The 14,459-nt window shown below is 42.7% G+C and overlaps 1 protein-coding gene across 1 annotated transcript; it reads right to left on the reverse strand.

The window, feature by feature from the left end:
• Positions 1-1,027: 1,027 nt before the first annotated feature.
• LOC311141177 (zinc finger and BTB domain-containing protein 34-like) lies at positions 1,028-14,220 on the reverse strand. The gene is made up of 2 exons (XM_084176436.1): positions 14,116-14,220; positions 1,028-3,156 (listed from the first exon to the last, which is right to left on the reverse strand). Exon 2 carries the CDS (start codon positions 3,121-3,123, stop codon positions 1,591-1,593), a length of 1,533 nt encoding a protein of 510 aa, XP_084032562.1. The 5' UTR covers positions 3,124-3,156; positions 14,116-14,220; the 3' UTR covers positions 1,028-1,590.
• Between the last annotated feature and the right edge of the window lie 239 nt (positions 14,221-14,459).

Here is a 14,459-nt window from a genome sequence, read left to right on the forward strand (position 1 = left end):
TGATCAGGAAAGGGCAGAAACAGTGAATGAAAACGAGAGAAGAACAAGAGTTCTCATGAAATGAAGTGTGAATAGGAAATGCCATGACAAGATGGCGGATATTCCTTTCTTCTCCCTGTTTGCATATTGATTCCATGCGCAGATCCAGGGCAACGCCTGCTGTGCCAAGCTAATGAGGGGAACCCTGCACTGAGCATCATCTCCACACGGATAAACAACAGTTTCACACAAACAGGTTGAGAATAATTAACTAAACGCCATCAGAATGGAAGACACCCCAATGACTTCACTGTGTGAGGATCAATCATTGATCCCATGTCGATTAATAGATAGAATCGCATCTGTAAAACACACCGTGGCCAACTGCATGTGACCTTCAGTGGGTAAAAGAGCCAGACAAAAGAGGAATCTGCTCCTGTGTGTTCTGAAAAGCAAACTAGATCTTGGCTATAGAGACAGTGGAAATAATATGCAATGTATTGTGTTCTTCTATTATTGTACTCTATCCACTGTCCTTGAGCTTGCTCAATGCAAACACACAACATACTTAAGATTTCTTATACACCATTATAAACTGGGTGGTTTGAGCCCTGAATGCTGATCGACTGAAAGCTGTGATGTATCAGACAGTATACCACGGGTATGACAAATATTTGTACTAATTACATTGGTAACCAGTTTATCATAGCAATAAGGCACCTCAGGGGTTTGTGGTATATGGCCAATAGACCACGGCTAATGGCTGTATGCAGGCACTCCACGTTGCATCGTGCATAAGAAGACCTCTTAACCGTGGTATATTGACCACCACACCTCCTCGGGACTTATTGCTTAAATATAGCAAATCCTTTCTTCGCCCACATTACATCCTGGCTGACCATGAAACTATGGACGGTCCAGAGTTCATACAACCAACAAGGAACATTAGTCTACAGTATCAAGGCTTTGTGTTGAGACTGAGGATTGTTCTGCCTAGGGTTTGGCAAATATAACACAGACCCTAAAACAAAACCTTTTCTTTTTTTTTAACGGAGAACACTTCTGTTCCTGTTAGGTTCTTAGCTATGAGGTAGAACCCGGTGGAGTTTCATAAAAGCTAAAATACTGTCTGTTTTGAGTGTGTAGTTGTATCATGAGGTATTGAACGGATATGTCACATGAAGCTTTGCACTGGCAGAAAAATAATTCCTTGTGAGTAAAGTGACCACCTTTGGCCACGTGTGCAAAAACAGGTCAGGTAAAAACTTGTGACAAGCAGCAGAGCGTTCATATTATCAATTATTGCAACATGCCTATATTACTCTGTAAATATGTTTTTTTTAAACATGGAAAGATTAAAGAGAAAACAAAAACAACATAGAGGCCTTGATTATTGAGGCAACCTTATCAATAGCAAGTTGATTCTCCTTTCTTTTGAAATAATCTACTTCTCTTCTTCTATGTTAAACATTCTACTTTCACAAAAATGGACAGGCAGAAAACCTGGACGCACAAGGTAGGTTCAAAATTTGAAGGAGCCACTTCCAAAAGAAATCCTAAACGTAAAAAACAACAACATTATGTTAAAGCTTTTTCAACCAGAAGCAGGGCCTAATAATCACATCTGGACACCTGGGCTTCCTCGGGGCTGCACTTTGAGCTTTCTTCCATGTCGGTGGCCGGAGCCTCCTCAGCATACTGCGTCTCAAAGGCCATCCCCTCAGAGGCATCCTCTGGGTCTTTCTGACCAGAGCTCCCCTCCGTCCTCTCTGGAGAGTCCATGTGGTTGGTACCCTCTGTGGCCCCCAAGTGCTTCTTCCTCAGGTGCTGGTTGAGGGTGCCCTGGAAAGGGAAGCACTTGCCACAGATCTGGCAGTTGAAGGGCTTGTTGTCCGTGTGGCCGCGGATGTGGTACTCCAGCTGGTCCTTGCGCGTGTACTTCTTGCCGCAAAACTTGCAGACGAAGGGTGTGATTCCCATGTGCAGGCGCATGTGGCGGTCCAGGCTGCCCTTCTGATTGAAGGACTTGCCGCAGTAGATGCAGAGGAGCCTCTCGTTGTAGGGGTACCACTGGCTGCGCAGGCTCAGTTCCTGGACGTCATTCTCAAAGCCTGCTTGGCCCAACACTGCTTCGCTGCGGTCCTCTGTGTTTCCTGGTTTGATCTGACACTGGACCTCTGCTGGGACGGCTACAGGGGGGCGCTTGGCTCTGGCCCGGCCGCCCCTGAAGCCACTGAGCATGGAGCGGGAGGAGCTGGAGCTACTGAGGCTGACGAAGCAGGGAGACGACAGGCCTGAGTAAGTGTAGCCGGTCGGCTGGATGACAGGACCATAGGAGCCCACACTGACAGCCAGCACCTGCTCTCCATCCACCAGCTCTGTGTAGTAGCCATCGTCGCCTGCCGAGGAGCTGTCGGAGTAGCTGGGTCGGTCCGTCTTTTCCAGCTTCACATGCACGTCTGTCACCAGGCCATCCTTCCCAATCAGCTCCACCTGTTCCGTCTCTCCCTCCATGGCTGCCTCCTGCTCGGACACACCGTCACTGCTGCCGCGGTCTGACTGGCCCTCCTCCTGGTGCCGCGCCCTGCCATGGCCTTTCCCTGCTGCCAGCTCAGAGCGGGCCTCTATGCTGTGTCTGGAGTAGTACGGGGGGGAGATCTGTGTGGGGTTGATGAAGAGGCTGCTGTCTTTGACACCGTTACGGCTGGCCTGGGAGCCCTCCTTGTCTGGGCTGGTGGCGCTGGAGGGGATGCTGATCTTGGAGTGGATTCCCTCCAGGATCTGGGTGCACTTGTCGATGACGGCCTGCATCTGCAGGAAGCTGGCTGCTGTGAGGAAGCTGATGACATCCTTGAGCTGCAGGGACATTCGGCCAGTGTAGCAGAAGGCCAGCAGCTGCTCAAACACCTCAGGGTTCTTGATGACGGAGATGGAAAGGCCGCTCATGGTTCCCAGGGCCGAGTGGTCGCGGAAGTACGGCGAGCTGGCCGCCAGCACAGCCTTGTGGGCCCGGAACGGCTGGCCCTGGATGTGAACGATAATGTCACATAGCTTCCCTTGCAGTCGCAACTCGTTGAGCTGGTTGAGGACGGTGTTGCTGAACTCTGGCACGTCAAACTCTATGTAGGTGCTGCTGTCATCCATCTCTTGGATATGTCTTTCCAGTTTGTAGACAACCTGGCAGAAACAGAGAAAATAAAACAATTATTAGGAATAAGAATCAGGATATATCTGAGAACACCTGTCATGCAGTGACAGTTTAGTGACTAGTGTATTTCAAGTTTAATTTTCACATAAAAAATATATTAAAGAACATTGACAGTTAATGTTGGAGGTTTATTTGAGATATTTTACAAGTACAATCATGGTGTGCCACAACAGCCAAATAGAAACAAGCATGCTTTATGAGCAAACTTTGGCTGTCTGTGCCAAAAAATATGCCAACACTAAGAAACCTGGCTATAGCCAACAGAATGTCACATTCACACTGGCCTGAGAAAATACTGTATGCTTTCGAAATGGCTAATACAAGTTAGACTACCCTCTCATTCTTTGGCAGAAAAAGCACAATGGTACTTCATTAAAATAAAAAATAATAATAATCTTGAGTTTATTCAGATAAGAAACGCCTGGACAAAAATGTAGTGCATTTGGCATATTGTTGTAATAGGCATTGAGAGTCATAGCCTAGTTAAGCATTGACCCTACTGACTCTCATAAGAGAACAATTTGGCAATCTGGACTTGAAATAAGATCCATCCAGCAGCTGGGCAATTTCATAGTGATTTGCCAAAGGAATGACTGTAGGGATAACTGTAGCCTCATCCAAGTTTGGAGATGGCGTGCAAGAGCATACTCATTCCACCCATTTCAGGATTCAGGCTGTCTTTAGTGTTGGAGTGCAGAAGTTCAAAACACAAAAGCTCTCAGAAAACAAGTAATCTGCACCACAGCAAAACAATTTACGACAACAAAAAATACAAGCAGATGTTTAATCTGGAGTGAAAATCCTCACAGCACGAACATAGCTGGCCCTTAAACCTTGAGGAGAGGTCAGAACAGATAGACCTGTAGCATGGTAGTCTGATCATTTGAAAGTAATCATCAGATGGAATATGACAAGAACCGTAGTCCTCCATGTGGAATAGAATGTATTCTAAAAGCATTTCTGCATTTTAATTAGACTAGCACATTGTTTTATCTGTTTTGGCAAATAAAATATGAAAATCTGGTTAATGTCAGAAAGTCACTTCGTCACACCCAGAGTAGGACTAAACACTGCTTTGTTAAAGAGATCAAAATAAAAATGCTGTAGGCTACACCAACACAGATGGAACTAGCTTAACCACCCCCTGAGGGAAATTATTATAAGGGTTGAACATGCAGGCCAGGGCACCTTGATTACCAATGCCATGATGATATGAGGCAATTCCAGTTTTATGGATGTGACATTTGCACACAAAATGAGAAACCGAATGTCTCACAGAATTGACTTATCAAGCATAAATTAAAATGTTAATGTATGTATTTGTAGAACCCTATCGGGGAAGTGCAGAAACAAAATTACAATTCTAAGTAATACCACTTTGAAGTAACAGAACAACAGAACTTGTGTTATGGATGTGATGGAAATGGACAGGCATTTTTGGAGAATAAACATACAAAAACTAAATTCAAAGTTTTTTTATAAACTCATGCTTTGTGTTAATCTCACACCATTTAATCTGCCAGCACAGGCTCTATTAAATGGTACCTCCTCCTCCTGTTGTCCACAAAAGGACACAGAGACTGGACAACTTGACCTGCAGCCACCCAAGCCTTGTCGTCCTTGGCTGGCAAGATGTACACAAATCCTGTGTGGTCGTTTCTCCTCAAGAACTGCATTTCAACAGCATCAGTCAGTCTTTATCGGTTACCAGTCCCACAAACTGCCTCTATATACACTGAGTATACCAAACTTTAGGAACACCTTCCTAAATAAATTACACCCCCCCCCCCCCCCCCCGTGCCCTCAGAACAGCCTCAATTCGTCAGGGCATGGACTACAAGGTGTCGAAAGCGTTCCACAGGGATGTTAGCCCATGTTGACACCAATGCTTCCCACAGTTGTGTCAAGTATGAAAAATGTATGCACTCACTAACTGTAAGTTGCTCTGGATAAGAGCATCTGCTAAATGACTAAAATGTAAAGTTGGCTGGATGTCATTCGGGTGGTGGATCATTCTTGATACACAGGGGAAACTGTTGAGCGTGAAACCCAGCAGCGTTGCAGTTCTTGACACAAACCGGTGTGCCTGGCACTACTACTACTACTACTACTACTACTACTACTACTACTACTACTACTACTACTACTACCACCACCACCACCACCACCATACCCCGTTCAAAGGCACTTATATTTTTTGTCTTGCCCATTCACCCTCTGAATGGCACACATTCAATCCATGTCTCAATTGTCTTAAGGCTTACAAATACTTATTTAATCTGTCTCCTCCCCTTTCTCTACATTGATTTGAAGTGGATTTAACAAGTGACATCAATAAGGGATCATAACTTACACCTGTCATGGAAAGTGCAGGTGTTCATAATGTTTTGTAGACTCAGTGTATACCTCTGACCCTAGACTCAGGGATTGATACACCCATTTCATTCCCTTGTTTTTTTGAGACAGCTGGACTCATTACTCACTCATCCCTTATCTCTACTATATCTTGACGTATGTCATTAAGTTGATATCTTTCCTATGAAGGTTTAACTATTTAATTTTCGTTACTGAAATACAATTTTTTTTTTTTTACTACCAGTGGCACAGGTTTTGCACTTTCGTAGACATTCTGAGGCTTGACAGCTGCAGTTCACAAGCATGCGCATGGCAGACTATACATATACAGACCAATAGTCACTGGGGGTACCCGTAGTTACTCAAGGAAGTAAACAAACTCAGCATGACCGGTGAAAGTTTGTTATGGATTTTTAAGACCTTAATTATGTTTATGAATTTAAGACCTTTATTATGCCATGTGATCACATGCAATGCTCCAGTTAGCAGAAGAACGCATGATTGCAGTTCATATGAGAACGTGAGTACACCCGAAATAGATCACACACACACACCGATAAAGATTGCCCGCTAGCTTGTTCGCTAACATAAACACACTTCGGAAGCAGTAGGAAGGGCATGAACATTCGATCATGATCGTGTTATGCTGACTAGTGAGTCAACTGTCCGGAACAGTCACATCCGTTACGCTTAGAACGAGTACTGACAAAGAGAGAAAGGAAACATTTTTACATTTTAGTCATTTAGCAGACGCTCTTATCCAGAGCGACTTACCAAATATACACTACCGTTCAAAAGTTTGGGTTCACTTAGAAATGTCCTTATTTTTGAAAGAAAAGCAATTTTTTTGTCCATTAAAATAACATCAAATTGATCAGAAATACAGTGTAGACATTGTTAATGTTGTAAATGGCTATTGTAGCTGGAAACGGCTTATTTTTTATGGAATATCTACATACGCGTACAGAGGCCCATTATCAGCAACCATCAGTCCTGTGTTCCAATGGCACATTGTGTTTGCTAATCCAAGTTTATCATTTTAAAAGGCTAATTGATCATTAGAAAACCTTTTTGCAATTATGTTAGCACAGCTGTAAATTGTTGTGCTGATTAAAGAAGCAATAAAACTGGCCTTCTTGAGACTAGTTGAGTATCTGGAGCATCAGCAATTGTGGGTTCGATTACAGGCTCAAAATGGCCAGAAACAAATAACTTTCTTCTGAAACTTGTCAGTCTATTCTTGTTCTGAGAAATAAAGGCTATTCCATGTGAGAAATTGCCAAGAAACTGAAGACCTCGTACAACGCTGTGTACTACTCCCTTCACAGAACAGCGCAAACTGGCTCTAGCCAGAATAGAAAGAGGAGTGGGAGGCCCCGGTGCACAACTGAGCAAAAGGACAAATACATTAGTGTCTAGTTTGAGAAACAGACGCCTCTCAGGTCCTCAACTGCAGCTTCATTAAATAGTACCCACAAAACACCAGTCTCAACGTCAACAGTAAAGAGGCGATTCCGGGATGTTGACCTTCTAGGAAGAGTTGCAAAGAAAAAGGCGTATCTCAGACTGGCCAATAAAAAGAAAATATTAAGATGGGCAAAAGAACACAGACACTGGACAGAGGAAGATTGGAAAAAAGTGTTATGGACAGAAATCGAAGTTTGAGGTGTTCGGATCACAAAGAAGAACATTTGTGAGACGCAGACCAAATGAAAATATGTTGGATGAGTGCTTGATGCCATCTCTCAAGCATGGTGGAGGCAATGTGATGGTCTGGGGGTGCTTAGGTGGTGGTAAAGTGGGAGATTTGTACAGGGTAAAGGGGATCTTGAAGAAGGAAGGCTATCACTCCATTTTGCAACGCCATGCCATACCCTGTGGATGGCGCTTGATTGGAGCCAATTTCCTCCTACAACAGGACAATGACCCAAAGCACAGCTCCAAACTATGCAATAACTATTTAGGGAAGAAGCAGTCAGCTGGTATTCTGTCTATAATGGAGTGGACAGCACAGTCACCGGATCTCAACCCTATTGAGCTGTTGTGGGAGCAGCTTGACCGTATGAAGTGCCCATCAAGCCAATCCAACTTGTGGGAGGTGCTTCAAGAAGCATGGGGTGAAATCTCTTCAGATTACCTCAACAAATTGACAACTAGAATGCCAAAGGTCTGCAAGGCTGTAACTGCTGCAAATGGAGGATTCTTTGACGAAAGCAAAGTTTGAAGGACACAATTATTATTTCAATTAAAAATCATTATTTCTAACCTTGTCAATGACTACATTTCCTATTCATTTTGCTATATTTTCTATTCAAACTAATTTCATGTATGTTTTCATGTAAAACAATGACATTTCTAAGTGACCCCAAGCCCTTGATGAAAGTTAGCTTTGCATACAATCATACTCAAAACACGTCCACAATAACAACATTTCCTCAAAAACATTACGGATGTGACACCGCCTGTCCAAATCAGTGTTCCATCTTCACTAGATTGTAGTATTCTATACTAGCACTCAATGGACAAACATTTGTTTGATATTGTTTCATTAACCTTCTGACTTGGTCAGAAACACAGATGTGAGTACCAAAACAAGTTATGTGAGCCATTGCCAAAAGCTATGAAATCTGGTTGACTGGATCCTTATTTTGATACTTTTTATCCTACTTTGTAGTAACAATAACATTCAATTTGGCAAATATAAAGGCCAAATTGAGTCTACTTCCAAATACACATATTCAAGGTAAATATGAAAGCAGTTTAATTAGGAAATAAGCCATTTCGTTAGCCACTAGGCCTGAGCAATTTGACAAAAACTGGTTTGTCTCAGTCCGTTCTCCAGCTCTGCCCTCTTCTGCACATCGACTCGGTACTAGTACCGCATGTATATAGCCAAGTTAGTCATTGTGTATTTATTATTACGTGTTATTACTTTTCTATTTTATTTCTCTCTGCATTGTTGGGAAGGGCCCGTAAGTAAGCATTTCACTGTTAGTCTACACAGGTCATTTACAAAGCATGTGACAAATAAAATTGTATTTCTCCCCACAATCTATCGGCCCCTCTCCCATCTCTCCCCCTCTCTCTGGCAATTCAGCATGATCTTCTGTCAGCAGGTTGAGAAAGAAAACACTTTCTCCGATTGCCAAGGCTTGCCAAGACACCTGTCACACTAACCATATGTTCTCATCCTGGCACAGGAGACTGAGGAGGGAAGAAGCAAGATGGAGAGAAAGGGGAAATGGAGGTGCAGTCTAACAATATTTTTTACTGTGCCATCATGAGGCTTGCAAATATAGCGTGCATATTAAACGTATCAGTGGCCTCAGCCAACACCATGCATTGCAAACTGAACTGAGAACCAAGTTGAAGGGCAGCCAAAGAATGTATGCTCTGTGGCTGAGCTGAACGCAAAGGAGTGCAGGTCACATAAGCAATGCTAAAATGGACTGGATGGGAAACACAAACACTCACTTTAGTTTAGCAGGTCTGACTAAGCCCAAATTGTAAACATCCAATCTCTTGTGGGCCTTTTTTTGTAAAAAAAAAAAACAGAATGAAATATCAGCACTGGCAAACATGCAAAGCCAAAACAAACAAGACATGGCAGAGCAATATGAGATAGGCAACAAACAGTCTGCAGATTGAGACTTCTGAGAAAAATGTATCTTGTGAAATTGGAGGGGGATAATATTATCTTATCTGCCCTGGTGTGAGCAGCATAATATGCAAGCACATTGATTTATTTTGAATTTGAGCGCTGGAAATAACAAGGAAGGAATTCATAAATGTAGCACTGACCCACATGAAATTGGGTTTCTGGGTTGATTAAGACATGAGAAAGAGTTCCATTATCCATTAGCCTATAATCTGACTCCTATCATATGTGTAGCAGGCCTATTAGAATTCCCCATGCATTGAAGAAAAAGCACTGGAAGACAACGCAATCCTTTAGCTACTAGCCTAATCAAAATGTGACCAACACCATGAAAATACCACATTTGGGATGTCACTACCTGCCTCATTCTATTGGCAGGTCATCACTCTAACCTCTGTTAACTTCCAATTACTGACATGGACTGCTATTCTCCCCATTCAGTCATTACATTCACATTTTTTCACATTTACGTCATTTAACAGACGCTCTTATCCAGAGTAGTGAGTGCATACATTTTCATACTGGTCCCCCTTGGGAATCGAATCTACAACCCTGCCGTTGCAAGCGCCATGCTCTACCAACTGAGCTACACGGGACTACCATCTCAGTTCAGTCATCTCCGTTCAGGCCAGTCCCATTGGGTAAAGAACATTTCAACGACCAGAAAATGATAACCAAGCTGCCCTGGAGTAACTGCAGTACAATTACAAGTAGTACAGGCCTAATTAAAAAATGGCTATTACAAAATTAGCAAGGGAAATCAGTCTTCGCATAGGCCTATTTGCTGGGCATAGCCTAATCAGTACATATAAAACTACTTCCCTGTAAGTCATTGGGCAGAGAAGACAAATCCTTCTCTTTTATACTCAGCCAAACAGAGCGCTGAGCTGAGTTAATCCAACACTATGCTAACTAGCCTACTGGTAATAACTATAACTTCCTTAACCTGTTCTCAAAGACAGTGCCCTAATACAATTTCAAGCATATATTTAGCATAAGTAGCTACTCACCATTGAGATGTCAAAACAGACAATGTTAATAAATCTGAATATGAGAACCACACATCAAGGCTATTACTGCTTTATTCAGAGCCAGACCTTCATCTGGCTATTCCTATCAGCTTGCCCTTGTATTGCTCAATCAACACTGATGGCAGAGGCAGGCTAAAACCAATACAATTTTAAAGCTTATCCTGAAGAGAACCATGACTATAAATGCAGCGTTTAATGCAGGGGTGTCAAACTCATTTTTAGCTCAGGGGCCACATGGAGGAAAATCTATTCCCAAGTGGGCCGGACCGGAAAAATCATGGTATATATAACTTAAAAACAACAACTTCAGATTGTTTTCTTTGTTTTAATACGATCAACATAAAACATAAAGCTGGAGCCTGAGGACAGTGTGTCCAAAATAGTACAAGCACAACATCACTATTAATCATAAAACACGTCAAGTTTATTTGAAAATTCTAAAGAAAAAGAACACACAAACACACAATGCCTCAGTGATTAACAGAACTGTTTCACAGATCACAGAACTATATCAGGGTGTCATATCTCAGGCAGAAATGTAGATAAAAATAATGAAATCCTGTTCCCCAAACAAGTGCAAGAACCACAGAGTCAAGAATAGGTTAAATATACAAATAAAATAAAATCAATTAAAAACAATAGCACATCAACATAAAAACATATAAACATAAACATCTGAAAGCGTTGCTCAAACTCCCGTAACAGTCCCGTTATTTTATCTTTGAACCGCTTCATGTCTGCCACATGTTGGGTCGCGCACACATTTTTCAGACAGGGGAAGTGAGCTGCATCACCACCGGCAAGTTGCGTCTCCCACAATGACAGCTTCAACTTGAAAGAACGTATGCTGTCATAATACTGCGTGACAACTTTGTTGCGCCCTTGCAGCTGTTTGTTCAAGTTATTCAGGTGCTCTGTAACATCCACCATAAATGCAAGGTCCTGCATCCATTCTGCGGAATGAAATTCTAACACTGGTTTGCCCTTTTCTTCCATGAACTGTTCAATTTCTTCTCATAAATCAAAGAAACGCCTCAGCACAGCACCTCGGCTTAACCATCTTACCTCAGTGTGGTATGGCAGGCCATAGATGTGGTCTTTCTCTCTGAGAAGGCTGTCAAACTGACGGTGATTCAGGCTTCTGGATCGGATGAAATTAACAGTTTGGATGACCACCTTCATGACGTTATCCATCTTTAATGACTTGCAACACAAAGCCTCCTGGTGCAAAATACAGTGAAAAGTCAAAAATCACATCCTCCATTTGCAGATTGCACTTTCTCTCTGAACTTTGTCACAACGCCTGCTTTTTTCCCGATCATTGAGGGCGCACCATCTGTAGCCAGGCTGACAGCGCGGGACCAGTCCACTCCGACCCTGTCCAGCGCGCCGACGAGTGCGGTAAAAATATCAGCTGCTGTCGTTGTATCTGTCATCGGCACCAACTCCACGAACTCCTCGGTGACGGTCAATGTGTCATCAACTCCGCGGATGAAAATGGCCAGTTGTGCAACATCTGTAATGTCCGTGCTTTCATCAATTGCAACCGAAAACGCAATAAATGACTTTACTTTTTGCTTCAACTGGCTGTCCAAATCCACTGAAAGATCGGAAATCCTGTCTGCAACTGTGTTTCTTGTCAGGCTGATATTTGCAAAAGCCTGCCGCTTTTCAGGGCACACAATCTCCGCTGCCTTCATCATGCATGTTTTTACAAATTCACCCTCACTAAATGGTTTTGAAGCCATGACCATTTTTCTTGGAACACTCTGCACTCTGCGTCCACTTTTCTCTTTTTTGACAGAGACATATTGGGGCAATGAGGGTGCCAAAGCACATAATGTTAAAAGTAGAAGCCGTAATAAATATCGCGGGCAAAACAAAGTAGCTCATTGGCTGCACGTGCTTGACCTACTTGCTCTGCCCCGGTATAAACAGTTTGCTTGCTTAACACAATTGCTATTGCGCCATCCAGTGGACGCAATTGGAACAGCAGTTTATTTTATTGAAAAATTGCAGCGCATTTTTATACTTTACAAAATTATTATTACATTTTTTTTTATTATTATTATTTATTTTTTTTATCATCTCGCGGGCCGGATTAAACCCGTTTGCGGGCCTGATCCGGCCCGCGGGCCGGACGTTTGACACCCCTGGTTTAATGGGTGCAAAGTCATAATGCCTTCTCATGCACAAGGCTTAATTGGTACTGTCTGTTCTGACAAGCCATGTAGTGAAATATTCAGTGGTTGAGTAACTCCTATAATACTGCACCACAATAGAAAACCCCAGAAGGTTGTATTGGCTTCTAGGGTGTTGTTTTCCTGTCTTCCCTTTCATAAAAAAATTATGAACTGTTACAATGTACTGCCCTTTGTGTTTGTGGTATGGCTCGACCAAGTCAAAGTTATTGACAAAGTAGTTGGTGCATTAGCTAGTGAAAGGGACACCAACAGAATTGTACTGTCTAACAAGTTAATATAGCAGAGCTTTGGAATACCCTTGAATTTAAGGAGAACTCATGAGAACAGGATGATCCCAGATGGCAATGCACTTTGTACTGCTGTGTCCTTACATCATGTCTATAACTAGTGTTCACAACATACAACCAGACTACCAGTGGTTTTATCTGGCCTTTTATCAAGGTCAGATGCTCCACGTAAAGTTGACTACCAAAAACAGACCCATCATGTGTTTGTAAGCCAATAGCCTACATCTTATAATAATAATAATAATAATAATAAATAAATAAGCCTTATATTTCTGTATTACATTACTGTTAACTTACAAGGTTAGACCCCTCTGTAGCTCAGTTTGTAGAGCATGGTTGTGGGTTCGATCCCCACGGGGTATGAAAATGTATGCACTCACTGTAAGTCGCTCTGGATAAGAGCGTCTGCTAAATGACTAAAATGTAGTTTTCAATCAGTGAAGCTAATTTGCATGCTATTAAGCTAAATGCCTAGCTAGCTATCAATTGACTGAATACAGGAGACTAGGCTACTTTACTTGCAACACAGTAACTTAGCTAGCTACTAGCTAGTTTATTAGTTACTTGTTCTACAGTATGTCCCCACAAATGTCACCTACCTACCTACCTAAAGGCAAGCGACCTTTCCAGTTCCACAAAAAAGCGAACGTTAATAATGCAATGGCGCCATTGCTTTGGTTCCCTGCAAATGAAATGGAATGAACACCGTAACGTCATCTACTAGCTACATGAACTGGGCGTTATCTTGATACACTGACAAGATAATCCTCTTGAGAAAAAGTTTGATTTTAGCTAATGTTAGCTACTTTTCTAGTGGGAACTAACGAGACAGACATTACCTTCGAAAAGTTGCAACGGCATTACTCCCCGTGTCTGTCTCTACTAGAGCCAAGTTTGCTGCCTCCCGAACTGACGTTAACGTCAGCCTGCAACAAATTCTGACAGGCTAGATAGCTACTAGGTGGCTACATCCAACGGCATAAAAACACAAGACTTACACACTTGGGGCTAGCCAAAATAAGCTAATGTTGTTGGTTAGCGAGCTAACTAGTTAGGAAGCTAATTGACGTTATTTGGCTAACGTTAACAAGCTACGTGATGCAGAACAAACCTGTGCGCGCTGCGCGGAGATCATGGTTGTTATCAGATATCGAAGATGACTCGCTAACTAGCTAGTTAGTTTAGCTAACTTGGAAACCTTGTTTAAGAGGCAAATTCAGAAAAAAATTACTAGGCGTGTGCGCTAGCTAATGTTACCCACGTTGAACAGCGAGCGAGCGCGCGCCGCCAGTGGAACCCTTTTCACCAAATGACACAAGCAGCAATAACGTTTTGGCGATGATGTTATATTCGATTAGTGTCCAAATCAATGTTTTCAGTCTGTCGAACTCACCTTTTCCAGATCAAACGTCGCCCATTCCCCCCAGTAGCTCGCTTTCACTAGAGCAAGGCCTCCCCCACTCCAGCTTTGTCAGTAGCTGTAAAGTTTTTTTTTCTTATGCAACCGGAAGTGTATTATGTTTCTTGCCCGACCTGCCAGTGGTTTTGTCTGGGCAGAGATTTGGATATAATGACGAGATACCAAATATTTTGGCTATAATGGCAAGATGCATGTCTCTCCTCACTAGCAATGGGAGTCGTTGTCCACAAAGCAGCACGGCGGGCTGTCAAGCACCCGCCTATCCTTTCTTTGCATTATTGTAATTATATTCGAATGTTCGATAAGGGTTGTTGAGC

This window comes from Coregonus lavaretus, assembly GCF_964263955.1.
Source record: "Coregonus lavaretus genome assembly, chromosome: 14".
NCBI classification, from domain to species: Eukaryota; Metazoa; Chordata; class Actinopteri; order Salmoniformes; family Salmonidae; genus Coregonus; species Coregonus lavaretus.

Bases quoted from the DNA above. Each gene is read 5' to 3' on its own strand.
- LOC311141177 (XM_084176436.1), bottom strand. From the start codon at position 3,123: ATGGATGACAGCAGCACCTACATAGAGTTTGACGTGCCAGAGTTCAGC.